This window comes from Eublepharis macularius, chromosome 2 (assembly GCF_028583425.1).
Source record: "Eublepharis macularius isolate TG4126 chromosome 2, MPM_Emac_v1.0, whole genome shotgun sequence".
NCBI classification, from domain to species: domain Eukaryota; kingdom Metazoa; phylum Chordata; class Lepidosauria; order Squamata; family Eublepharidae; genus Eublepharis; species Eublepharis macularius.
In genome coordinates, this window is record NC_072791.1 from 201,065,482 (window position 1) to 201,092,274 (window position 26,793).

Below are 26,793 nucleotides of genomic sequence, written 5' to 3' on the forward strand. Positions count from 1 at the left end.
ATATTGCTTTTTACAGTTTTTAGATCTGTAAGACATCCTGGGAGACATTTTTTTTAAGTAGGTAGGATAGAAATATCTAAACCCAGGGCTTTTTTTCAGCAAGAACGCGGTGGAACGGAGTTCCAGAACCTCTTGAAAATGGTCACATGGCTGGTGGCCCCACCCCCTGATCTCCAGACAGAGGGGAGTTTAGATTGGAGATCAGGAGGCGGGGCCACCAGCCATGTGACCATTTTCTCTGAGGGCAACCCACTGAGTTCCACCACCTCTTTTCCCCAGAAAAAAAGCCCTGTCTAAACCAAAACAGATTCCTAGTTATTTGCTCTTGCAGGTGGGTGACATAAACTAGTCCCGTATGGTACAGATTCTGCCTATTTCAGAGTCACAGAAGTATTACTTGCTTTTATAAGAATACCACACTCCAAACGGGTGATCTGGCCCTCTACTTTTCCTACTGGACACACCCCAAGTAACTAATTTCCTAAGGAGACATGGAAAATACTATCTATCACATTGGGCTTGTAACTCACTATGCCACATTAACGGCAACTTCAGCAGGATCACTGGTATAGACTTAAACAATAACTTCTTCAAAGAATGAGGGACTGGGCACAACACATTGCCAGCAGAGCATCTAGGCCATCTAGATCTCAAAACTATGCATGTAAAGTCACCTTCAAGTAGGAGGCCACCAGCTGCTGCTCGATTAATTTACCCCACCTGTAATTATATGATTGGGACCCAATCATTTAAGATTCTTGATATTCTGCTGCTATGACGAACTACTAAGACCACTGCTGATGTTACTGGTAGAGTCAAAACATTTCAGCTGGCTTATTCATTAGCGATGCTGGCATAGCACTCGTCATTCCTTATCCAAAGCAATTACACAGTAAGGCAGCAAATCTCGGGGCAGGGCCACCAACACATTAAGCTCCTTCAAACAGGGCGTGTGCCCATCAGAATGCCTATATAAAAACTACAGATGCTATTAAAAAGGCTGGTGAGGTTCTATTTCAAGGATACCAAACAAGCAAACAAAGCAGGCAGTAAAGAAGATGAACCAAACACACGAGATTTGGTATCTGCTAAGAAAAAGAGGCAGACTAAGCCTGCTAGCTAGAGATAAGGTACTTCAATAAACCCGCTTCCAGCAAAGGGACCGCACCATGGCTGGAAGCGCAATTTAATCACCAAACCCACCCAGAAATGATTAAAGAGATGCTTTCTGTTTCACCCTGTATGTTAGCTTTAACTGTTCAGAGGATTATGTATATAAAATAAGGGTCAGCAACTGAAGGTCTTCTTTGCTTAAATGGGGAGACCTTCACTAAGAGGGACTGAGTGGCTTCCTAGCTGTCAACCTAGAGAAATCTGAGGTGATGAGAAAACGGCATCTACAACCCCAGAGCTTGCAAGCAGACCAATTAGTGGGTGCTCATCCATCATTCCTTAAATTAAGGAACTTTATTTACCTCATACCCTGGCCTTTCTCCAAAATGGGGACCCAAAGAAGCTTACACTGTTCTCCTCCATTTTTTCCTTAGAACAACCCTACAAGGTAGGTTGGGCTAAAAGTTTGTGACCGGCCCAAGGTCACCCAGGGAGCTTCCATGGCAGAGTAAGGATTCAAACTTGGTTTTTCCAGATCCTAGCCCAACACTCTAACCACTAAACTACACAGCAGATGGCCTGTATCCTTCCCTTCTGCCCAGCAAAGTTTCAAGCCCTCCTCCAGCCCTAGGAAACGTCTTCTGACAGAAGCAGCTCTTTTGCTGGAGGAAGGCCTCAAAGCGGAGTGGTAGGATACAAACTGGTATTTTTTGGTGAAGCTTCTATGCTTTATCACAATCAGGTACTCAAGGCAGCTCACGAAATGCTGAGTACACAATTCAAGTACATTTAAACTACATATATATACATATATATATATAAAATCCCATTCAAATATTAGATAGTAGACATTAAAGAAATAATAGATAGTAGCTGACAACTTTTTAAAAGGCCAAGTGAGAACAGGCCCAGAAGCAGGCAGAATTCCACCCTTGTAACAGCCTCATAAAAAAAGGCCCTGCCCTCTCTGCTCTCACAGACATGAAGCAAGGGCTCCCCTTCCAAAGGGGAACCCAACGTGCAAAAGTTTATATGGAAGAAGATGCTCTTTAAGTTTCCCTGAGCCCAAGCTAGGTAGGGCTATAAAAGTAGCATGCTAAATTGCATCCAAAAATTAATTGGTAGGCAACCAAGGGTTTTTTTAGCTGTTGCACTGATCCTCCAACTAAATGTTTGCAGGATCTGCAGGTACAGATTTTTTTTTTAAATCACAGACATTTTTTTTGGCAAAAGAGATCCTGTAAAAAGAAAGCCCAGGAACGCTGTAATCAGAAAAAGAAATCACCCCTTCCACTCATCCGCTCACACAGTTTGCATCCTGTCAAAGACGACATGTATAAATTACATTGCTGGGAAACTGGGGAGAAAGGAGTAGTAAGGGGCCAACCACTCTCTTATCAAAACTGTCAGGATAATTCTCAAAACTACTGGCCTAAACCAAACCATACAGTTGTGAAGAATGAAGGGCACTGAAGTTTTTAAACACGAGGGCAGCCATTTTTGCTGATTCTTCCTTTCGACTGCAGACCTCCACTTTGGTCCCCCCCTATGTTATTCCTGAGGGCCCACAGACTGTCCAGGAACAACATTTGATTGGGGCTCAGCTGACTGTAGCAGAAGGGCAAGTAGGGAAGTGCTGCTACACAAGGTCTACAGATCATTGAAAACCATTATCATTTCAAGAAAGAAAGCTTCTTAGCTCTATAAAAAAGCACCTTTATTACACTTACTAGATTTCTTCAGTTGGTCCTCCATGAAGGCAAACCTTTCATTTTGTTTACAGTTTAAAGAGGAATTACTCACAGCATTTATGTTATCAACAGTATTTAAAGAATATGCAACAGAAGGTTAACTATGCCTTGTTAAGGTCATTTCATGACAACCTTCAGAAACCACCCAGATTAACTGAGTCAGTATGTTCTTTTCTAGACTGCACCAGACACTCTTAGCCTGCCTCTTCCAGTCAAGGACTGTGACCTTTTCATAAAGCGGATTAACCATTATTTACCCTTGCCCCTGGGCATCATAAATAGCACTCCCTTAGAAACCATAAGAATATCAGCCATGTGAATTGGTATAAACTTGAAATCAATGTTCTCAGTACATATATTCATATTTTAAGAGATGTTGTTTGACATAAACTCAAGGGCTGTGTATATGGAGCAGAAAAATCAACAGACTGCAGAATTCTCCACTACTGGCTTAGATCCAGAAAAAAATTCCACTAATGGAAGCAGAGGGAAATTATAGCTGATTACTCCGAGACACTTCCAACTCCCCGGTTATGCTGTTCCTGGGGGTTGCTGGCCTCTCAGGAACCACATTTCAGGGCGCATTTTGGGCTGCAGTGGGAAGGGAGAGATACAGATTTCATGCTCTGCTGATGGAATTGCCTTCTTTCAGCAGAGATTTTCTGCTGGATCCAACCCTTTAATCTGAAGTACAGAGCTTGGAAGGCCTCCTTAGCTCACTGTACCTCCACATAATAAATCTGCAAAGGCATTATGTAAACATGATTAATTTACACAGGATGCTTTTTCTTGGTGTAGAATTTTTTATTTTATTTATTTGCACTAAAGTACACACCTAAACTTCCTCACTGAAATGACTAATCCCATTACTTTCCCCATTAGAAGCCAGTGTTATGTAGTAGACAGAGTGTTGGACTAGGATCTGGGAGACCGCAGTTCAAATCCCTACTTTGCACGGTAGCTGGCTGAGTGACCTTTGGCCAGTTACATACTCCCAGCCTAACCGACCTTACAGGACTGTTGTAAGGATAAAATGGAGGAGGGAATGATGTAATCAGCTTCAGGTCCCCACTGGGGAGAAAGAAAGGGTATAAGTAAATAAATATATAAGCCAGTAAAAGCTTACAGTTAAGTATAATGCCTACTGCATCATCCCAACAGAATAATTTATCACAGCTACAAGAATTTCATACTAGCATCACAGAGAGTCCAACAAACACATTTTTAGTATCGCAATACGCGAGCTGGATTTAAGCAAGCAAGCACCACAGCTAAGTTACAGATATGTGTAAGCTGCAGTTCTTGGAAAGCAGTTTTGTAGTCAGTTAATTCAGATGGTTTCTGGATTCCATCATTAATCGGGTAATCCGATGCAGAATTATTCCAGGCTGCACTGTAAATGAGATGAGTAAATTGCTAATGAGCACATTCCACAAAGAAATAATGCTTATTTCCTATTACAGATTTTCCCTCTGCAGTTGCATAGTTAGCCAGATGAAATATACTGTATGTATTTAATTTTGCCTACACACATAAGAGAAGTTATTGCTGGCCACCCCAGAAAGTTAATTCATACAGAAAAGATAAAAGCTTTCTCTTGAGTTAACTTCTAGTTGTAAGGGAATAAGGAGGCACTAAAATTGCAAAAAGGTTCCCAGGCAGACTTTAGCATGAAAGTATGTCTGTCACTAAGCAATGTGCAACTGCTGTTCTGAGATATATCGTCAAGATAGCACCTGAAAGATACTATGCTGACATTTCAACATCTTGGAATAATCCAGGAAAGCCCACTGAAATCATAAGCACTGCAGAGCACCAGTAAACTGGTTTTATTTGTACAAAGTTATTTCACACTTCCTGTATGATTTCAGCATAGCGACCTGCATTCATTCTCAAATTCAAGTAGTAGATATTACGTAAACAGATAAGAGTACAAATACGTTACAAATTAAATGACAAAAAACAAGAAGACTTTTTGAAAATTGCTTCTTACCTATAGGATATCCTAGTGCAAAATCATTGCTCTGAGTGGCAAAAATGGGAAACAGTCCAGCTTTGCTAAACCGCCTCTCTGGAGTGGCTACCAACAACGTTAAGATGCACACTAAGAAGAATACTAATGCTTTGGCAACCAAGATGCTGTAGAGGAAGGACCAGTTCACATGGGAAAAATTCAGGACAACCATGTTTTTGAACAATAAAGCAGGGAGAGCAAAGCGAGAGACGAAGTTTCCTAGCCCTTTAGCCTGAGTCGACGTGATTATGTTGGCTCGTCCAGCAATATATCCACAGAGGATGATGCCAAAGCATTGTAACAAGGCTGGGAAGAGCTTGCTGATAGACATGGATGGAGAACTGCTAGTGAAGTTGAGCTGGTACCCGAATCTGCCCGAGAGAAAAGTGGACATATTGGCCGAGGAGAGATTCTTTGTGCCAACCTGCGTGAAAACATCCATGCTCGTTCACTGTTTTCCCTGAATGTATATTCAGCAAGTAGATCTTGAGCTGTGAAATACAACAAGAAAGGCAGCATTACCTCTTCTGAGTGCATGGCACATTTCACCAATTATCCTAACTAAATTTCCAAATTTCTATCACATGCACTTTCACTCATGATCGGGTTCCAAAACTGTGAACAGATTCCCCTGAACATTTATCTAGCACCAAAAAGGCATTGAGAAAAGGATTGCAGAAGGAATGCAGTCTCTTACTTGGAAGGGTTACAGCACTTGACAAGGACTGAGAAGCACTGGAACTAGGTATGTTTATTTTGAAAAAGTATGTGCCAGCCTTACGCCACAAGTGGTGTGGGCATTTAAGGTGGCTTACTGTACACAAAAAAAGCAATATAAAAAGGAATCAAACAGCAATGATAAAAGCAACATCAATAAAGAAGCTCTAAAATAAAACCAGCATATGACAGGCAGGGTGGTGGAGGCAGGGGAGAAAGAGTAGTCTCCTTTTAAAAAAAAAATGAAAATAATGTAACAGGGTAACCAACATTTCTGCACCAAAAAAAGAAGAAGAAGAGGAATTCTGTGATAATTATTCCAATGAGCAAATTTGCATATATGTGCCCATGCTTTGACCTCTGGAAACTGAATGTATTTATTTATAGGTCTGTTCCATTAAGAGCATTCAAGGCACGACACAATTACTAAAAATAGAAAGAAACTACAGCTAGTAAACCAACAAAACATTAGACAGAACCAAGTTAACCCTAGAACCTGCATTAATAAAACAGAATAGTAGACAAAACGTTAGCCATAAAACAGCACAACAAAAGCCATACAAACAGGGATAAAGATTAATTGAAATTGTGCCCTTCCTCTAGATTCTATGGATCCTTAGATTCTATGGAGATATGGCATTTTCGAGCCTACTGTCGTTACAACCGTAAGTTCCAGAACACACGATTGTTTTAATGAAACCATTTTTGGCACTACATCTCAGCCAGGCAAACCAGCCGTGAATCATGCCATGGGGAGGAGGGGGGCAGGGACATGCCAAGATAATAGGGAGGGCACGAGCTTGAAATCTTGTTGCAAGCACATCACGGTTTGTCTGGGCAGTACAATTATGTCTAACAGAACGTTCTCATTATGTTAAAGAAAGAAAGCTGGCTTGTACATTACAATGGAATGCCAAATAGGTTAAGAACGCAAGTTATTAAAAGAGTAAAACATGTCTCAGTTGTACTGATATTTACAAAATGTAATAAACGTTAATGTCCGTCTTGAACAGTGTTATCTCAATAACCCAGCAAGAGGTGTAATGGGTAGTAAGGAAGATCACAACTTAGCATTAATTTAAACTATTTTTTTCTAATATGTTTGTGGACAGACCTAAAGTGTATTTTATAAACACTTCACTTTAAACTTTTCTTTAAAAAACGGAATGCAGAATTTCACAGAATGCCGCATTCCGTGGGGCTTGTAAAGAACTACACATGGGTGTGGATAAGTCTGGCAAAAGCATCTCAGTAATGCTCAAGGAGGGGCTGTGGGTAGAGCATCCACTTTGCCCTGGCATCTCCAGCTAAAGGCGCAGGTAGTAGGGAAAGTGAAAGATCTCGGCTTGAGCCCTGGAGAGTTCCTGCCTCTCCGTGAAGACAATGCTATTGACCTTAACACACCAAGAGTCCTGGCTCAGCATAAGGCAGCTTCATGTGTGTAACCGAGGGCTTTTTTTCAGAGGGAACACGGGGAACGGAGTTCCAGAACCTCTTGAAAATGGTCACATGGCTGGTGGCCCCGGCCGGAATCTCCAGACAGAGGGGAGTTGAGATTGCCCTCCACGATGCTCAGCGGTGCGGAGGGCAATCTAAACTCCCCTCTGTCTGGAGATCAGGGGGCGGGGCCACCGGCCATGTGACCATTTTCTCCGAGGGCAACCCACTGAGTTCCACCACCTCTTTTCCCAGAAAAAAAGCCCCGGAGAGAGATATTAGATATGTCTGGATTCCCAGGGCAAAAAGGATACACTGGCTGTCTAGAAACTGTAGAGAAACACCACCAGAAGGGCTATTCCTCACAACTGATCTATGAAGCATGCAATCGACTAGGCTGCCAGCATCTATTTTAATTCTCTGCTGTAAATGGAGTAAGGCTTTGTTTCTTTCATCACCACATTATGGGCAGTTTCTCTTAGCCTGGCATTTCAGTGCTCCATAAGACATTGAAGCCTAAAGATAAAAACGCTAATGATGGCTGAGATTGTCCATATGCTTTTCAGAATCACATCTTCATGTATTAACTGGCATTACGCTTTATTTAAAAAAGAGAAACACAGGGCACTATATAATCCAGACTAGCAGCTTTATGCCAATCATGTAACTCTCTCAGTTTAAATTTAATCACACAGACTATATTTGCAAATAACTGCTACAATCTGTTCAAAGTACAACCATTTCATAACTGAGCTTCATAAATCAAATGACAGACTCTATTCCTCTTCAAAAGAAGTTTAAAAATATATAATGACCTGCCCAACTTCTGTTTTGAACATTTTATGACTTTATCACACACATTTTTCACTTTTATGACTGTTTTATTTGGGGGCTAACACACCCCCCCAAATGGGAAGTTTTTCATAACTAATCAAGGAGAGTAAGAAGGGGTAGCTTTGCTTTTAAATATACCAGTAAATTTGTGTGGGAATGACTGTCAGCAGGAGCAGACGAGAAAATTGAAAATGACAATAAAAAATTATTTACAAAATGTATAGATTGCTGCTTCAAAGACCTGCTCAAGGCAGCTCACAAAGTAAAAAAATTATAATAAAATAATAAAAACTACAATATCAGTCTCTCATGAATATATGGGTAAAAATTTAGTTTTTGAGCCATAATTTTCCATGCCTGTCTAGGGGTTACTACACTTTGGACAGTAGGTCAATTGCAGGAAGAAAATATCAGGGTTTCCCTCTTTAATAATGAGAGCTACAGCTACCTTATACCATCTTAAAAGGTTCTCCAGACCCTTTAGGTTAAAAAAAAACATTTAAAGGATTTTAAAAGGCTTTTTACATAAAGTTAACTTTGAAGCCTATCTTACAGTACTGAAAAAAAATTCTGCATTAGTTTTTAATTTTTAGGGAATTTATATACTGATTCTCCAGACTCCTGCCTGGGGTGGCTCTACTGAAAACATTACAGAGAACCAGCAATCTATTTGCAAACACACACATTCTGCTTCAGCCAATTAGATAAAAGATAAATTAAAGAACCATTTTTAAACAGACAACCTCAGCATTACCAGTATGAAAACACTGAAGTATATTAATAAGCAAATTAATATTTTTATATATTTATTTAACAAAATTTACGACCCACCTTTCTTCCCTCATAAGGACCACCAAGGCCAGTTTGGTGTAGTGGTTAAGAATGGCAGGACTCTAATCTGGAGAACTGGGTTTGAGTCCCCTCCTCTGCTTGAAACCAACTGGGTGATCTTGGATCAGTCACAGCCTCTTGAAGCTCTCAGCCCCACCCACTTTACAGGGTGATTGTTATGGTGATAATAATGACATACTTTGTAAATTGCTCTAAGTGGATGTTAACTTCGTTCTGAAGGGCAGTATATAATTCAATTATTGTTGTTATTGTTGTTATTAAGGTGGCTAACAAATTAAAACATACATAATAAAAATCACACTTTTAAAAACCATTAAAATCGACAAAAACATCATTAAAAAAATTAAATAATAATAATTAAGTACCATCAAATCACAACCAAATTATGGTGACTCCTCAAGGGGTTTTCAAGGCAAGAAATGAGCAGTGATAGTTTGCCATTGCCTTTCTCTGTATAGCAACACTGGTTTCCCTCAGTTGTCTCCCATCCAAATACTAACCATGGCCAACCCTGCTTAGCTTTCAGCAAGTTTGGGCTATTCAGGCTGGGCCCAACACTAGGCCTGAGCCCAGCACTCTGGACCAATAGTAGCAAGGAACTGCTTAGCAAATGTAAAACTTTTAAAAGGTCAAAACAATTTTTTTAAAACCAAATATTGTATAGAAACATATTCTAGGAGTACAAATATCAAAAACAGAACACTTACAGCAAGAAAGCCTTCTACAATGCCAAAAAAAGTATCTATAAAAAAGAACAAGTGCTTAGTTCAGAGCTACTAGCTTCCTTAGATTCAAAACAGACATATAGAACTGAATAATAATTACATTTTACAATAATCACATTGAAATGTATTAGGTAGTAACATCTCTTTAGAAAGACTCTTGATAAATGGGATAGCTCGTATTTCTCAGGCAACTGTTCACATATGAAAGGAACAGCTGTGATAGGTAGAGAACAGGAATGCATCTTGGCAACACAGCAGCCAATCGCATCAGTGCTCTGAACCAGCCAATAGGAGCTGTGTACTGGGAAAGGGTTAAGATCTGATGGGGGTAGGGGAAGTGATCAGATCTTTGGTTCAGTTTCCCTGTATGGGGAACCTAACCTGCAGGAGCGTTACTATTTGCTGGGTCTCTTGTGTAACTTAGTTGCAACAGAGTACAGAATTAATATGTTGTAAACCTGCCTGAGAGAAATTTTTTCCTTAGACATCTACTGGCTGAAAATGAACATCCCCCAACTTCAACCGACACTTCAAGTCTTTTTTTCCCCCTGGTTTTGCTCACTTTTAAAAAGGGAAGCTAAAAAGGCCATGCTGCCCTTTGCCTGCCCTGCAGGACGGGGTGCGCGGCAAGCCAGCCGCCCCCTGTCCCACGGGGCAGGCAAAAGGCAGTGCGGGGGCCTGCGCGCTCTGGCAGCTGCTCCCGGCGCCCCCTCCCTGGCGGCGCTGGGGGCAGACTACCCCCTGCCCCCCCTCGATCAGGCCCTGCCAGGTTCTATCCAAAGTGGTTTTTGATTCCCTGCTGGGACCCCTGGTGCAGTAGGGGAGGAGGAACATCAAGGGTGATAGACAGGAAAATCTTGTGGAGTGGTGCCTAGCACCCAGGAAATGTCACAATACTACATAGTAATAAAATGCCTCTAGTTTGGCTAATTCTTTCCATAGCTTAATTTGGTGGGTGAGTTTTTTACATTAATGCAGTACTCCAAATTTTTCGATATTACTAATTTATATTTGTTGGACCAACTGCTTTTCAGTGTTGCGCTATCTCTGTTGCGCCAGCAACAGATGATAGTCTACAGCAGGGGTCTCCAACCTTTTGGCACATGGGGGCTGCATTAAAGTGTCCAATGCCTAAAGAGGGCCATGTCTTAAAATGAAACAAAATTATTAACCTACCTATTTAGATCAACAGTAAACATTAAGAGATCAATGTAGAAATGTTAACTTGAATGCAATCAATTTTGGAACAATGTTTTACTGATGAACTGTTTTATCTGGCTACACATGCTTACCTAGTCAGTGTGATTTTTGCGATTGTTTTCTGTTAGCCAGTGTATTAATATCCAAGTCAAGTTTGTGACAGACACCCTCAAAATGCCAAGTAAATGCTCACCCGTAGGCCTTGACTTACCCTTGGATTTCACAATTTTCATCTTGGAAAAAGTTTGTTCACAGATATATGTAGTGCCAAAGACTGTGAACATGCCTGCAGAAAATTTCTTTAGGTTGATAAATATATCAAGTAGACCACAACAAAAATCTAACAGACTATTTTCTTTTTAAATGTCTCTGAGATGATCACTGGCTCACAAATCAATTAGTTCCAACTGAAAAAGTTGCTTGCATCTTCTGTGCTACTTCAAATGGATTTTGAAACATTCTTATTTCCTTTCCATGCTTATGGTGAATCTATTCTGGAATTCCACCTGCAATAGGTTCAGTGCTTTGACATTTCTTTCAACACTGAACTGTAAATTCCCGTCCTTCTCAAACTTAAGTTCATTGCAGCACGAGATGTTTCACTAACTTGCTTCTCAAAAATATTTAGCTTTGCTTCAAAAGCTTTCAATTCAAAATACATGTTATACACCAGCTTTCCTTTTCCCTGCAACCTTGGATTCATAGGATCAGATGCTCTGTGATATCAGTTAAGAAAGCCGAATCAAAAATCCATCCATGGTCAGAAAGTACTTCTTGATCTTTTCCTTTCTCCTTAAGAAAGGCATCAACTTCATGACAAAGACTAAAAAAAGTCTGAGGACTTTGCCTAAGCCACCTGACTTCTGGATGGTACAATATGTCTCCATATTCTGCATCTATCGCAGAGAGAAAATTTTGAAACTGATGATGAACAAGGCCATGATGCCTGATATAATTAATGCTGGATACATCTAGGGCTTTTTTTCTGGGGAAAGTGGTGGTGGAACTCAGTGGGTTGCCAGCACAGGGGGCAACTCTTGGCGGGAGGTGGTGCCCCTGGTACCACATGTGTGCGCACAAAGGGCATGCATGCTCCCATGGCCAATGACTTCACTTTGGGTCAGCTGGAACAAGGGGGGAGTTTAAAGTTTAAATCGCCCTTGGCGAAAATAGTCACATGGCTGGTGGCCCAGCCCCCTGATCTCCAGACAGAGGGGAGTTCAGATTGCCCTCCATGCCCCTCCAGTGGTGCAGAGAGCAATCTAAACTCCCCTCTGTCTGGAGATCAGGGGCGGGGCCACCAGCCATGTGACCATTTTCAAGAGGTTCCAGAACTCCGTTCCACCGCATTCCAGCTGAAAAAAAGCCCTGGATACATCAATACTTTCCCACTGAAGACTCTTACTACACAAGGCTTGCTGATGGATGATGTAGTAAAATTGTATGGGAAGAATACCATTTAATTTCAATATCTCTTCACTGATTCTTGCAACTATACCAGTTTTACTTCCTACCATATTTCTTGCACCATCAGTTGTGATGCTTTGCAATTTATCCCAACTCAGATCAAGATTTTCTGATTCACACACCTTCAATATATTTTCTGTAGTTGTAGCGCCTTTCAAACTCAGCAATGCACACAACTCTTCTATAATTCTGAAGTTGGAATCTATCTCTCTGATAAATATTAGTAGTTGAGCAATGTCTATAATGTTATTGCTCTCATCAAATACCAAAGGAAAAAAAAATCAAACTTTTTGCCTTGACACTCAGTGACATACACAGTTCTTCTAGTTCTTCAACATGCCTGGTGATTGTAGATGCAAATAAACTGACACAATTAACACAAGATACCTTCTTAGGGCACATTTCCTCCATTACTTTAACCATGCACTTTAAAACAAATTTACCCTCAGTGAATGGGCCTACCACTCGTAACAATACATTTAGCAACATGATAGCTGGCCCTCACAGTAGACAGGTTCTCCTCAACGTGCTTTCTAAAACTTCTTTGGTGTAAAAACATTGATTTTTTTATAAAGAGAATTTATCTTGTTCACTTGCATCTCTCCTTGATATATTGAGTAGCTCTTGTGAGAGGATTCAAAGAGCCTTTTAACATTGTAATTTTTAATACTGAGACAGGTTCAAGACACATCAGGCAAAATACTTTATCCTTGTTCAAAATAAAGAAGTACTCACTAGTCCATTTGTAATTAAAGACATTGTGCTCATCTGCAATTTTTCATTTCTTTGAAATAGCACTTTCTTTTGCAGACATCTTCTTATACAATTTGTAGCAGAGCAGCAGTTGCAAAGTTTCAATATTATCCTCAAATTAAAAAAAATACGAGTATAGTTTTAGTGGCCTAACTCTTCCCTTTCCCATCAAATCCACCCCACTCTAGCTGCTATTAGCTGGGGATTTTCATTTCGATCATGGCAAAGAAGAGACCCCCTGCCTCTACAGTTCTCAGGAGTATTGGGCCATACGCACAGCCTAGGAAGATTTTTTTTTAATGGATTATGAATCTGACCTACCAGATGGCAGAGTTGCAATCCTGAGTACACTGAATATTATGAGATTTATTTCTTAATAAACACACTGCCTTGAGATTTAAATCTACACATGCTAATACTTTGGAGGCCCTCCAAAAAAGAGCAAGTAGAGAAGAAGACTGAATGAAAGGGTAGCCTCCTCCTGAAGCAGAGGATATGCCATTAAGTTGGCTTCACATTACATGCAAAGTGCACATACCCATCACTGCCTGCCAATCATGAGAAACAAAATGGCAGCCAGGAGGAGAGGAACTTGGCTGGAAAAAGATGTGGGAAGGGGAATCCCATAAGCTTCCCTGCTAAGAGAGCACTCCTTCCCTCTCAACCCAAGGGGCCATTCACTGGCTCCTGCAACCACAGGTGCATGAGAAGACTCCTAGCTGGAGTGGGTGGGGGAGGAGAGACAGAAGCAGGCAAGACAAAAAGTCAGAGCAACCAGGAAGAATGTTTTTTGCCTGCAGCAGTAACTTCACCAGTAATCCTAGAAGCCACTTGAAGGAGTCTTGATGGGTGGAGCATCTAGAAATGATCAGTATGCAAAACAATTTGTATCCTTTTTTTGACAAAAATACCAGCCCTTTTACTGTCTCTTGCCCGCCTTTTTTTGCTGTACCCATTCACACACATCTCCCATACACAGCCTTCAATATGGTAATGCATAGAGAGTGGGAGTGAAAAAGTTGAGTGCTCCGGGTATCTGAACTTTGCTGGCTAACAAAGTATCCAGAATGGCCAAAATGCTAGTATGGAGGATAAGACCAAGAGGGAACCATGTCAGAAGGAACCACGGAAACCAGAAAAAACAATGTTGTTATTGTGTTTTTGCAAGAAAGGAACAGGAAGAATAGCAGTAAGTGGTGCCTCTTGAGGCAGAAAGAATAGTATGAGTCTGAGGGGAAATGCCTTGAGGGTGATAGCAGCAAGCAAACAGGTTGGAGGGCCAGACAGAAAGAGCTCAGGGGCTGCATGCAGCCCGTAGGTTGGGGACCACTGGTCTAGAATGTCCTGTTGCAACACAGTTTAATAAATAAAGCTGCTGTAGCATAATGGTTAAGTGGCTGGGCTGAGAATCAGCACTCTGCTGGTTCAAATCCCACTAAGCTCATACTGTGTAATCTGCCTTGAGTCTGTGAGAAAGGTGGACTATACATGACATAAATAAAAATAAATAAGAGTGCCATGGAGCTAAGCAGGCAGCTTTGTAAGCCACTTCTCTCAGCACCAACTGTATTGTGGGGATAATAACACTGACTTTGTTCATCTGTAGCAGACTCATCTGTCTGGAAAACCAGTATATAAGTGCAATTATTAATTGTCTGTGTAAATACTTAGGTGCACAGAATCTGGATCCAGAGCAACCACTTGATTTATTACCTTCCCAAATTCCAAGAAAACTTGGGTTCTCAAGCCAACTATCGCTTTCCATTTCCACATCATATGACAAAAAATGCCCTTGTCCTAAAACTTCTCTAATCAAGTGAGGAAGAGTTCACATGGATGGTGAAGTTTGATTTGTATAAAGTATCCTCTCGCATCCTTGCAGGAATGGATTTTATGAGCAGCCTGGACCACAGGCCTGACTATATACCCTGTACAATAGGTCACTTCAAATCTGTTTTCTATGACAGTTGTGCACAACTGGTATTTCCATAAAAAGCATCACTTGTGGCAGCCATTTTGTAGTTGCACCCACCACCCTGTGTCAGAATTCTAAAGGTTGGGGGCTCCATCTTAAGGTTTCATGGCATAGATTCAGAAAAGTCAGGATTAATCATTCTATTTACGTAATTGCTACACTGTGCAAAGCTCTTACAAAAGCGTTTCCTTTAGTGGGAAGTGTGCAAAACAGAGTATAATGTCCCTTGGTTTTGACAGTTCTGATTCCAAAGCCTGGTGTACAGTCTTCAAGAATGTGAGGCAGTTTTGGTAATAAAGAGAAGGGCCAAGTAAAAAAAAAAAGCATGTCAGGATCTGCCTTCAGTTCCAGAATATGGTAAATTCTGTGCTTCAGAGGTGTATTTTGGCTATCTAAGCCTCAATTTTGAAATGTAGCTTTCTCTGGTGATTTTGGTAAGAATGATTTTTTTCCCCTGCCCAGTTGTTTCAGTTGATCATTCGCAGTACTAGAGATAACCATTAACTTCTCTGATCACCTGAAATCTTATCTTCCATGGGATTAACTGGAACAATCCTCTTCAAACTGAAGTCTTGCTTTAACTGTAGCAGTTGAGTCATAACATTGATCCTAGGTTGACAGGATCCAATTGGGTCTCATCTTGGCTAGTTTCAGCCAAGATATGGAATTAGTGCCTTTGTGTGCGTGTGAATGTGCATGCGCACCCCCTAAATAATAACAACAGCAACAATATTCGATTTATATACCGCTCTTCAGGACAACTTAACGCCCACTCAGAGCGGTTTACAAAGTATGTCATTATTATCCCCACAACAAAACACCCTGTGAGGTGAGTGGGGCTGAGAGAGCTCCAGAGAGCTGTGACTAGCCCAAGGTCACCCCGCTGGCTTCAAGTGGAGGAGTGAGGAATCAAACCCAGCTCTCCAGATTAGAGTCCCGCGCTCTTAACCACTACATCAAATTGGTAAAGAGTGTGTGTGTGCGCGCATGTGCCCTAAAGTTGTACCCAGAAGTTGTGAGCACTAAGATAAGATTTTAACTTCTGTCCTTGCAATGAGCTGGAATAGTGACGATCTCACACCAAAATGTTCTTTTTAATCAATGTTTTGCAGGTATGTTTGATTTATTTCCATCCAGATAAGCATGAGGCTCGTGAGTTAAGACACCCATCTTGTGCTGCTGACATCCTTCCCCATATTTAGTTTTTAAGTTTTTAAGCAGTTCTTTCTGTTTAATAATTGTGAATAATATATATCATTTTAAGAAACGGATGTGGGACACTCAGAGCTAGCAACTGGGCTAGGAAACTCTACTAACAGAACAGCATACCCCAAACCTATACCATCAGAACAGCATACTCCTATGATGCAAAGTCTTTGGAATGTCACTCGTTATCCAGTGTTAACTATTTTTTGTGCAGCAATGACATAAGCTAAAGAGTTACAAAGGAGAGCTGTTTTGCAATGGACCATTGTTAAAGAGGAGGAAAGCTGCCCACGGAGATTACCTTGAATCCAGTTTCCTCTTTGCCTCTGCTTTTTCTACAGCACACTGTCACCATAACTAATGCATTTTTTGGACTGAGCTCAAAACACACTTGAAAAAACGTAACCTGCAATATGGAGTAACTGAAACATATTATTCCCACATCAGCTATCATCCTCAACTTCCTGTCCACCAACATCAGTGCAGGATCTAAACCACCAAGAAGGACTCACATAATTAACACAGACATGTCTAGATCATAGTGATTCTGTACCTAATTATCTTTTAAATTTACGTTCTTTAATTTTGCTTCTATAGACCAACATGACTAGTCTCCTAGAATTATCATCAGCTACTTGAATAGACCACAACACAAATTAGAGATGAGAAAATGTTCTGCCGTGCCCTGACCTGGATAGCCCCAGGAGAGCCTGACCTCATCAGATCTCAGAAGCTATGCAGATCAGCCTTGGTTAGTAACTGGATGGGAGAGCTTCTACAAAGACCAGGATTGCAGAGGCCGGCAATGGCAAACCATCTCTGGTGGTCTCTTGCTATGAAAAACCCCACCAGGGGTCACCGTAAGTTAGTTATGACTTGAGGGTACTCTCCAAAAATGTCCTGCTGTAGTTTCTGTTACGAAAGAGAACCGTGGCTCCATTTCTATGCTGGTACAAGTACACAGAGAGAAAAAGTAACAGAGTGCTTCTGTTGAGTTTCAGATACTTCCACGTGAAATCTAGTGGAGCTCACTTTGGTACCTGCTTTACAACTAATCCTGAAATTGGAAACCAAAAATCCACATGCTTCCCACTCACACATCTGTGCATACAACCACCCTAGAAAACAACCCGAGCTGAGTGCACAATGTGTCAAAGGGGACAAAACTTTGTAAAACACACACACGCACACCTTGCTACTGACAATGGAAACTTTGCGAAGAAAGGAGCTCTGATTAACTATGGCTACTTTAACCCAAGCAGAAGTAAAACTGCCGGAGGAGGAAGTTAACGAAACCATTCTGGGCTTGCAAATTATTCTAATCAAGAGACGTAACTGGTGCACTTCCTTTTCTTGCAAAAATTCTGCCATCTGGTCCCACACCTGGTTATGACAGATGAACAATAAACACAAGACAGTAAAAAAAAAAGCCAGTGTCACTCTGAAACGAATTTAATAAAAAAGGCAGAACACTGATGTGTCTGTATCCCAAAAGCAATTGCAATTTTCTTCCTAGGTCTCCCTGAAGGCAAAGTTTTTAGTATTTCTGACTCCATTTCTGTTGTCGTTACAACATCTGGAAAACTCTATTGCAGACTCGCAAAAGATCCTAGAGTCTGGTCAATGCTTATATGAGAGATCTAATGAGAACCTTCACTACACTTCCTTGCATTTCATAGCGGGTAACAAACAAAATAACTGTTAAAAATATTTTTTGGAGGGAGGGGATCTGAGAAACCAACATAATCTTAATGTATAACATAAAGAAGGCCTGAAACAAGAAAACATTTTATTCCTTGATCTTATTCAAAGAAGTAACATTAATAGTGCCATCCTAACCACAGCTACACGCTTCTAAATTCACTGAGATTAGGATGGCACTGTAAGTCATATGTACAGTCAACATATCTTAAGAACGTAAGTGAAGGCTTGCTGGACCAGACCAGTGGTCCAGCTAGCCCAGCATCCTGTCTCACACTGCTCTGGAGGACCAATAAACAGGGCACAGAGCCTGAGGCCTTCCCTGACACGACTTCCTAAGCACAGATAATCAGCGGTTTGTTGTCTCTGACTATGAAGGTTCCCTTTTATCTTGCCTATAGCCTCTGACGTCTCACACACATGAAACCTTTTAAAATTTATTTTACTTCATTTATGCAGAGGAGTTAGCCGTGTTAGTCTGTGGTAGTCTGCTACTGGACTCTTTTTGATTTTACTTCATTTATACCCCACTTTTCTCCTCATTGGAGAAAAGGTGGCTTACATAATTCCACTCTCCTTCATTTTATCCCCACAACAAACCCTGTGAGGTAGATTAAGCTGAGAGTGTGTGATGGGCCCAAGTTCACTCCGCAAGCAAAGTGGGGAATTGAACCTGGGTCACCCAGATCCTAGTCTGTCAGCCTAGCCACGATGCACTCCCAAAAGGCTGTTAGCCAATGTGTTAAATAAGATCCACATGTACACAAAAATGTTAAGTTCAGCTATCAGATTTGGCAATGAAGCTTCCATTCACACAAACCATTTAAAAAGTAACCCAGGACATCTCAGAAAGGACAACTTCCATGTACCAGTGATAACAGGCCATCATCCAAGAAGTTGGTACCTCTGAGATCCACACAGTGCAATCCTAAGGACAGTTACTCCAGTCTAAACCCATGGACTTAGACTGGAGTAACTCTGTTTAGGACTGTACTAACAATCTCTCAGCTCTCATAGTAGGGTTGCCAGGTCCAGGATGGGAAGTTCCTGGAGACTTTGGGGGTGGAGCCTGTAGAGGGTGGAGTTTGGGGAGGGGAGGGGCCTCCATGGGGTGTAATTCCATAGAGTTCATGCTTCAAAGCAACCATTTTCTCCAGAGGAACTGATTCCTATTGCCTAGAGATCAGCTGTAATTCCGGGAGATCTCCAGCTATCACCTGGAGGCTGGCAACCCTATGATATGAATGAAGCTGTGAGGCATATTTACCAACAGTCTTAGGACATGTACACCAAGGGGGAAAAATAACAACTTTACTTCTTTGAACTGAAACAGCAGAACATAAATGTTCATAGTATTGCAGCAAATAAACTGTAATGGATTTTTATGGAATTTTCTACACCCTTTAGGGCTACAGCCCGACAATGCAACCTAAAGAAAGTAAGGCACGCCTAGATCTTAAATTCAGTAGGCTTTAAATACACTATTATTTGATTTCAAATCGGCATTAAAGGCACTGACCTTCCTGTAGACTGTACTTTAGCTCTGGTTTTACTTTGAAAAATTTTCCTTTTCCCCCATTCACATTCTCGGCAGATTTACAAACGTGTAAGTACCTCATCATTTCATGAGAGTCACCTACAAGCAGGGATGTGCTATTGCAATAGTACGCAAATATTACATTATGCAATATCATATAGAAAATATTACATTGGGCAAACATGTAATATTACGCAAACATAACGGGGAGTAAAGTACACTGAACGCAGCGGGGCTGACTTCGGAGCACAGGCGCGGGACTCCACGCTAGGCGACGTGTTGTTTTCGGCGATAAACGCACCGGGTTCTCCACCGCCCCTCGCCCAAGATCATTTCGGGTTCTCGACGCCGCTCCTCCAACTCGCAAGGCACGCGAGCCCCGCGTTTGCACCGCAGGCCCCAGTCGCGGGGGTCCCCTCCGCCCGAGCTTCCTTTGCCCCCTCCCCCGAACGGCCCACTCGAGCCAATGGGATCCCGTTTCACAAGCGAGCGGGACGTATTGGTGGAGAGTTTGAGCGGATTCGCACCCCGAGCGACGCGGCTGTTTACAGCGGCTGAACTCGGAGGTGGGGCGGCCGCAGCCCGACGCGCGTCCAGAGACACGGGGACCCGTGTCGGCACCGCAAAATACGGACGCTCCCGCTCGGCATAAGCAGCCCGCACAGATTTCCTCACAAGCCCCGTTCGAAAGTCGCCACCGCGGCCCGGCGCTTTCCTTTCTGGGGAGCGCCGTGCGCCCTTAGAGGCGCCCCTCTTCGCCCTGCCCCGCGCTCTCGCAGCCAGCCCCCCGTCCCCCGGCTGCCCGCGCTGGCAAGGGGAGCGAGGCGGCGGGGAGGGAACCGCTGCGCTTGCCTTGCCTTGCCTGCCGCAGCTACTCCGGAGCCGGGCTGGGGCGCACGTGGGGCTCTCCGCCGCCGCTTCACTTGCGCGTGCCCTAGGGGGGCCTCCGCCGCGAGACGGGAGCCGGCTTCGGCATCGTTCGCCCGCCCGCCCGCTCCAGAAGGCGACTCGCGTGGGGCTGGAGCGGCGCCCCGTGAGCTCACCGCAGAGGCGGGTCTTCCCCGCCAGAGCCCGCCCAAGATGGCGATGGCCGTTCTGCTTGCCGCAGTTTGCGGGGCCCGGAGTGGCTTCTGCCGTGCCGTGCCGCGCTCGTCTCCTCCCTCGGGGCGCCCTTCTTACGCGCCTCGCCTGCCCCCGTTTCTTACCACAGACCTGCAAGCAAGGCGCGGGGCTCAGGCGCGTTCTTGGCCCCCTCGGGTAGAAAGTTACTAAGAGTCCTGCTTCTGGGCATCCGAGAGGTCCCCGCAGGTAGCCTGGTGGCTTGGCATGACAGGCCGAAAAGGTCTTTTGCAGGGAACCTGTTGATTTTCTGCCTGCTCTTCTGCGGCGCGCAGCCTCTGTGTGCTTCAAAGTTGGAAATCCTATAGAGGGTTGGAGTTTTGTTTTCCAGACACATCCAAAATCCTTTTAAGATAGTTTCAGGTGAGTAGCCGTGTTGGTCTGCAGTGGAAGAGCAAGATTCGGGTCTTTAAGGTGCTGCTGGACCTGAATCTTGCTCTTCTATCCAAACTGCTGAGAACTTTATTTATTTTATACCGTCCTTTTCTCCCAAAGGGGACCCAAAATATCCAACAACATCATTCTCCACTCTTTCGCTGTATTGTCACAACTACCACCCTGTGAGGTAGGTAAGCTTCCATGTGACAGTGGACATTCAGTCAGCGACACCCTAGTTGGGCATGCCTTCCTGTAGTGTGACTCCACTCACCTGCTTAGGGCCCCAGTATCCAGAGTTGGGGGCCAGGGGATAAGGTTGCCAACTCTAGTTGGGAAATTCTTGGAGATTGGGGTAGTGCCTGGTGAGGATGGAGTTTGAGGCGGGGAGGGAACTCAGCAGGGTATAATGCCATAGAGTCCAAAGCAGCCATTCTCTCCAGGGAAACTGATCTCTGTCACCTGGAGGTCAGTTTTAATTCCTGGAGATCTCCAGGTCCCATCTGAAGGCTGGCAACCATAGAACAACTGCCCATCATGAAATATGGGTAATAAGTTGGACTCATTGTGATGTGTTACAAAAGTAACTTTGATTTTTGGATATATGGTTTAGGGCATTAAAACTGACCTAACTTTGCCTTAATCCTACTTTTAACAGAAAGAATTATTTCCCGTTAAATTTGTTTTTGTGAAGGCTCGGCTGCTGATAGCATAAGAGCCCACTGCAAGTAAGGAGATATAACTTACGGCTGTCTGAAAAAGACGCCTGGCGAACACTTAACTCTCTGGGGTGGATCCAGCCCCTCTGCTCAGCAAAGTTTGAAGCTGCCTTCCTACTTAATGAGCATTCTTCTAACTCCAGTTGCTCCGGGATCTATTCCATTAGTGTGTGATATTTTAGTTAGTCGTGTTAAAAGGTATTACGCTGCTGCTGCTTTTGGATTATATAGTTAAACAAGTGGGGACCTGTGAGGAAGGGAACCTAGGGGTTTCCCTTGATTTGCAGGAAAGAAATCCCCCTTCTCTGTGGTGGTAGAGAGTACCCTCAAGTCATAGCTGGCTTATGGCAAGAGACTAACAAAGGTGGTTTGCCATTGCCTGCCTCTGCAGCCCTGGTCTTTGTTAAAGGTCTCCCATCCAATTACTAACCATGGCTGCTTAGCTTCTGAGATCTGACGAGATCAGGCTCACCTGGGCTATCCAGGTCAGGGCTCCTCATTGTCTGTACATGGAACCATTAGGCAGCTGTTTAAATCCACACTCTAGAGCTGTGTTCAGAATTAGATACATTGATAGTTCCAGAGGGCGCATGCTGCTAAAAAGCAATGTCATACATATTGCTTTTAGGGAGTTCCTCTGTATTTATAGTCATACATAAGTTTGTGCTGCCTTGACGTAGATAGCCCAGGTGAGCCTGATCTCATCAGATCTCAGAAGCTAAGCAGGGTTGGCCTTGGTTAGTTATTGGATGGGAGGCCTCCAACGAAGACCAGGGTTGCAGAGGCAGGCAATGGCAAACCACCTCTGTTAATCTCTTGCCCTAAAAACTCCCCTAGGGGGTCGCCATAAGTCAGCTATGACTTGAAGGCACTCTACCGCCATCTATATGTGCCATCAAATTGCAACTGACTTATGGTGATCCTGGCAAGAGGCTTTGAAGGCAAGTGAGAAGCGGAGGTGGTTTCCCAGAGCCTTCCTCTGCAGAGACTTCTTTGGTGGTCTCCCATCTAAGTACATCTGCTTATCTTCTAAGATCTCATGACCTGACTTCTCTGCATATTTATATTCATACCAAGTTCCCAAAGACAACACTAGACCTTCTCCCCTATCTAAATATAAAATTGGTTTCTTAAGAAATTCATGCTTTGACAAAAGAAGAGGGGTAGTTTTCCCAACCCATCTCTTACCTCTGCCCAGATAGTCTTGGGTGCTGAAAGAGAGAGAGGTCAAACTTGATAGGACATCTTCCAATGGGAAAAATTCTAGAATTGATCACCTGTGAGAGCAGTGCTCTAACAATGAAATCCAAAGGATAGTTACTCCAGTCTAAGCCCATTGATTTCAGTGGGCTTAGACAGGAGTAACTTTGCTTAGGACTTCACTGTAAGTTAGCAGGATGCCTTGTTGCTTCTTTTCTAGCAGACCTCATACCATCTCACTTGTTTTTCAGTAGCTGAAAACCATCCCAGGATCAAACAGGGTAATACCAGCTATTGCAAAACGTCTGTAAGGAAAATATTTCAGACTGCCTGGGAAAGGATAACTGGAAATGAGCTTTGCAGAGCTTGAGGCTTCGGTTGTTGTAGAAAGATGAAGCTGTCTCTAGGCAAAATTAGATTGGGGAAGCCTGGGACTATTCCTGCCAGGCCTGTGCAGAGCAGGGCTGTTTATCGAACTGTGCCTTTAATAACAACAACAACAACAACAACAACCTTGTGCTTATATACTGCTGTTCAGGACAGATTAGTGCCACACTCAGTGGTTAACAAGTCAGTGTCATTATTATCCCCACAACAAACACCCTGTGAGGTAGGCAACGCTGAGAGAGCTCTGAGGGAGTTGTAACAGTCTCAAGGTCACCCAGTTGGCTTCAAAGCGGAGAATTGGGGAATCAAACTCCATTCTCTAGATTAAAGTCCTGCTGCTCTGCACCAAACTGGCCTTGGCGAGAGAGGCATTGCAGCAGCAGACCTTTGGAGAGTTTGTAGTGCCCCCCCCCCCCGCCTCTTCTATGCCTGATTACCTTTTCCAACTTTAGCCAGGGCACGGCTAGAAGATGGACACTAGCCTGGGAAGGAGACAGCATCATGCCGATAACCCTTCTTGCCCGCCTTGCAGCAAGGAAAGACACACCATTAGATAATCAGGAAATTGTTTTTGAAGATAAATCCTTGCTAATATTAGGCTATGTTGATTATTTTTTTACTTTGTTTAAAGTAACGGTGTCCCTCATAATTATTTCAGAATGCGAGTACCAAAGTTAAGCTTAACCTTTATGCAGCAGTGATGTGCCTAAGGAAAGGGAAGGGACCACAATTGGGCCCCAATCCTTTTTAAAGCACTGATCTTTAAGATGCCCCCATACGTGCTATAGTTAGAACATCCCCCCCCCCCACACTACAGTGTGCTGAAATAAGCTCAAGATATGCACCACCAGAAGTGTCAATTAATGGGATTCTCTTCCAGCCAGATTTGTGGATTTGGACCAGTTGCTGAGCATGAGGTACAATCCAGGCTGTCCCAGCTTCTGCAGTGATTATGTCCTTCTGACATCTGGGCATGCAGAACTCGCTCCCTTCCATGCCCACAAATAACTGCAGGCTGTATTTCAAATAAAGTTGCACCCTCTTGACTTGGGTGCCGTAAAGAACAACAAATGCATCGTGAACCTATCCCGTTTTCAGCGCTTGGTCAGCTTCTGTTTGGTTCTGGGTTGGTCTAGGAAACGCTAGAGAAGTACAGCTCAAACTTTGGTACTGCTTTGGTACTACTCCTTTAAAGAATGTCTGTGTGGTTAACAGGTGTGTCCTCTGGTTCCTCGTTTGTTTCTTCCCTTACAGTTCCTGATATACCAGTTGCTTCAAAACCCGCTAGTAGCTCAATCTTTTGAAAAAATAATTACAGGTATTAAATGCTCTGTTTTGATTTTTTAAAAGGCTTAATCCTATTAGCTCCGATGTTATAGCTGGAGCATGACGAACATGTAAGCTGTGAAACTCTTTTATTGAAAGTGTAGTATAGATTGGACATTTATTCATGAGCAGCTTTCCTGGCTGCCCGTGTGGGATGGTACTGAAAGAACTCTGCTAGAGCAACGTTCTATGCAAGAGGCTGAGATCCCACCCAAAAGGGCAGGCTGCCTCAAGGGAGAAGAGGAGGTTCCTTCCTTTCGTTGGTGTGAGGCAGCCCGTTCTTTTGCATCCAGCTTTTAATTCTCTAGTGGCAAGCAATTTGTGGAGAAAGCCACAATGAAAAATAGTGCCTTGTCTTCCTGCCAAAAAGTAGCCTTGAGTGAAATGCTTCTTAGGACAATAAGATTGTCAAGCGTGACTCCTGTTTATTTATTTACTTCATTTTTACCTCACCTCCTTCCCCAACAGGGGCCTAAAAACTTATACTTCTCCATTTTATCCTCACAGCAAACCCTGTGAGGTAGGTTAGGCCGAGTGTGTGTGACTGGCCCATAGTTACTCCGCAAGCTTCTCGTACAGAGGGGGGATTTGAACTTGGGTCTCCCAGATCCTGGTCTGACACTCTAACCACTGCACCACACTGGCTGAAGAAACCCAAGCTGTCCACTCTTCCCCTCATCCTCGCCCCTGAAAGGTGGTCAGGGCTTGGCTCCCCTCAGCCTTCACCCTGTTAATGGGCTATTGATGCAGGACATCGGTCTGATCTGAAATGCATCATCCCAAACTAGATATGTTTTCTTAATGAGACAGGTCAGGGTTCTCTTGGCATAGTGCCGAGGGAAATAAGTTCCCTGCAGGGAAGATGAGTTGTGGGAAAATACCTGGTCTAGTTCAGGAAAGTAGAGATGGGAAACGAGAAGAAGGATGCTCAGAAGGCTCAGCATCCTGGCAGCAATGAAGATACTAGAGGATGAGACAAGCGCATAAGAGAAAAAGCACATGAGAGAAAAAAGAAACTGAATGTTACCTTATGTATGAATGAGATGTAGATGGCCATTTTGTGGAAGCAAGGCCAGCAGTAGGAGGTACTCACTCATTTGACTGACACAGCTCTAAGAGCAGGCATATGCAGAAGCATGTAATAGCAAACAGTGGCATATGAGATGTGAGGCTCACCACTGGCTTGCTTGGTTGAATGGGCTGCGGCCGAAGGAGCCATTCACCTTATTCGCAAGGATGCTTCATTCTATTCACCTTATGAGTGACCAGAGAGCCAATATGGTGCAAAGTGCTGGGCTAGGAATTCAAATCTTTTCCTACTGTGAAGTTCACTCGGTGATATTGGACCACTTGATCTCTGTCTTAGCCTGTATTACAAAGTTGTTGACACTGTTAGAACAAAATGGAGAGTCATATATGCTGTCCTCACCCTTTCAGAGGAACAGGGATTCTTAAAAAAAAAAAAGTAATGATAAATAGAAGCAAAATAGTGTAGTAGCATTATGAGCTGAAAGGCGCTTCTTCAGTGGAGTAATGGTGCATTAGTGGAGTGACATTTTGACTGGCAGAGAAGGGGGGGATACCTTTGCTTATTATCCCCTTCTAGTACAAGTCCCCACCCCCTTTTGCTCACCATAGTGTTTATGAAGATTCCATCATGGGCATAATTTTGGAAGCTCACCGCCCTGCATTTGGGAGGCAGGAAAGCCTAATTCTGTGAGCTTTGTTTTGCTTATAGTACTTTGGATCGAACGTTTACACTAGTTTGAAAAAAATTCAAAATACCATAGTTAACCAAGACTTCTAAGGGCTGTTGCTACTGTGATGCAAAGCGAGATCGTATTCTCAGCAGACAGAGTTGCAGTGCTGTTACTTATATTTTTTTACCACTGACAAGTGTTCATTTGGATGTAATTTGTTGTATACAAAAATGTTCAGATTTCAGATCTATTTCCAGCTTTAAGTAAAAAGTACCACCTAGTGGTGAACTGGAAAACTGCATCCATAATTCACAGGCTGTTTAGTGAAATGTAGTTTGAGTTTCAGGTGGGTAGCCATGTTGGTCTGCAGTAGAAGAGCAAGATTCAAGGCCAATAGCACCTTAGAGACCAACAAGATTTCCAGGGTATGAGATTTTGAGAGTCAAAGCTCTCTTGGTCGGATACATTTAGAAGTGGAACTGTGCTGGGTTTTATCCTGCCGGAAGACGGGACGGGTATTTAAAGTAAGGCTATAAAATATAATAATACTGTAATTAGCTTGATACAGCAGGGGTGTGAAAAGCACAAAATCAGCATCTGTAATCCAATGTCCCTGGTAAGCCTTGAGGGGTCCATTGTTCCAAATTTGCTAATACCAATTTCAGCAATCTTGTGTTGTAATTTT

At 43.0% G+C, this 26,793-nt stretch overlaps 1 protein-coding gene across 6 annotated transcripts in view; it reads right to left on the reverse strand.

Annotated features, from left to right (window-relative positions):
- The window catches only part of GPR155 (G protein-coupled receptor 155), a 55,353-nt gene extending 35,054 nt beyond the window's left edge, over positions 1–20,299 (reverse strand). For 2 of the 6 annotated variants that reach the window (XM_054970336.1, XM_054970342.1), the window contains exons 1-2: positions 20,140–20,299; positions 4,858–5,369 (exon numbers count right to left, since the gene is read on the reverse strand). In XM_054970336.1, the coding sequence (XP_054826311.1) occupies positions 4,858–5,320 (463 nt within the window). In that variant the 5' untranslated portion in view covers positions 5,321–5,369; positions 20,140–20,299. Of the gene's footprint in view, positions 1–4,857; positions 5,370–19,453; positions 19,475–19,501; positions 19,660–20,139 lie in introns of those variants that run through there. The other 4 variants (XM_054970339.1, XM_054970337.1, XM_054970340.1 and 1 more) reach the window with 4 other exon arrangements.
- Positions 20,300–26,793: the final 6,494 nt, after the last annotated feature.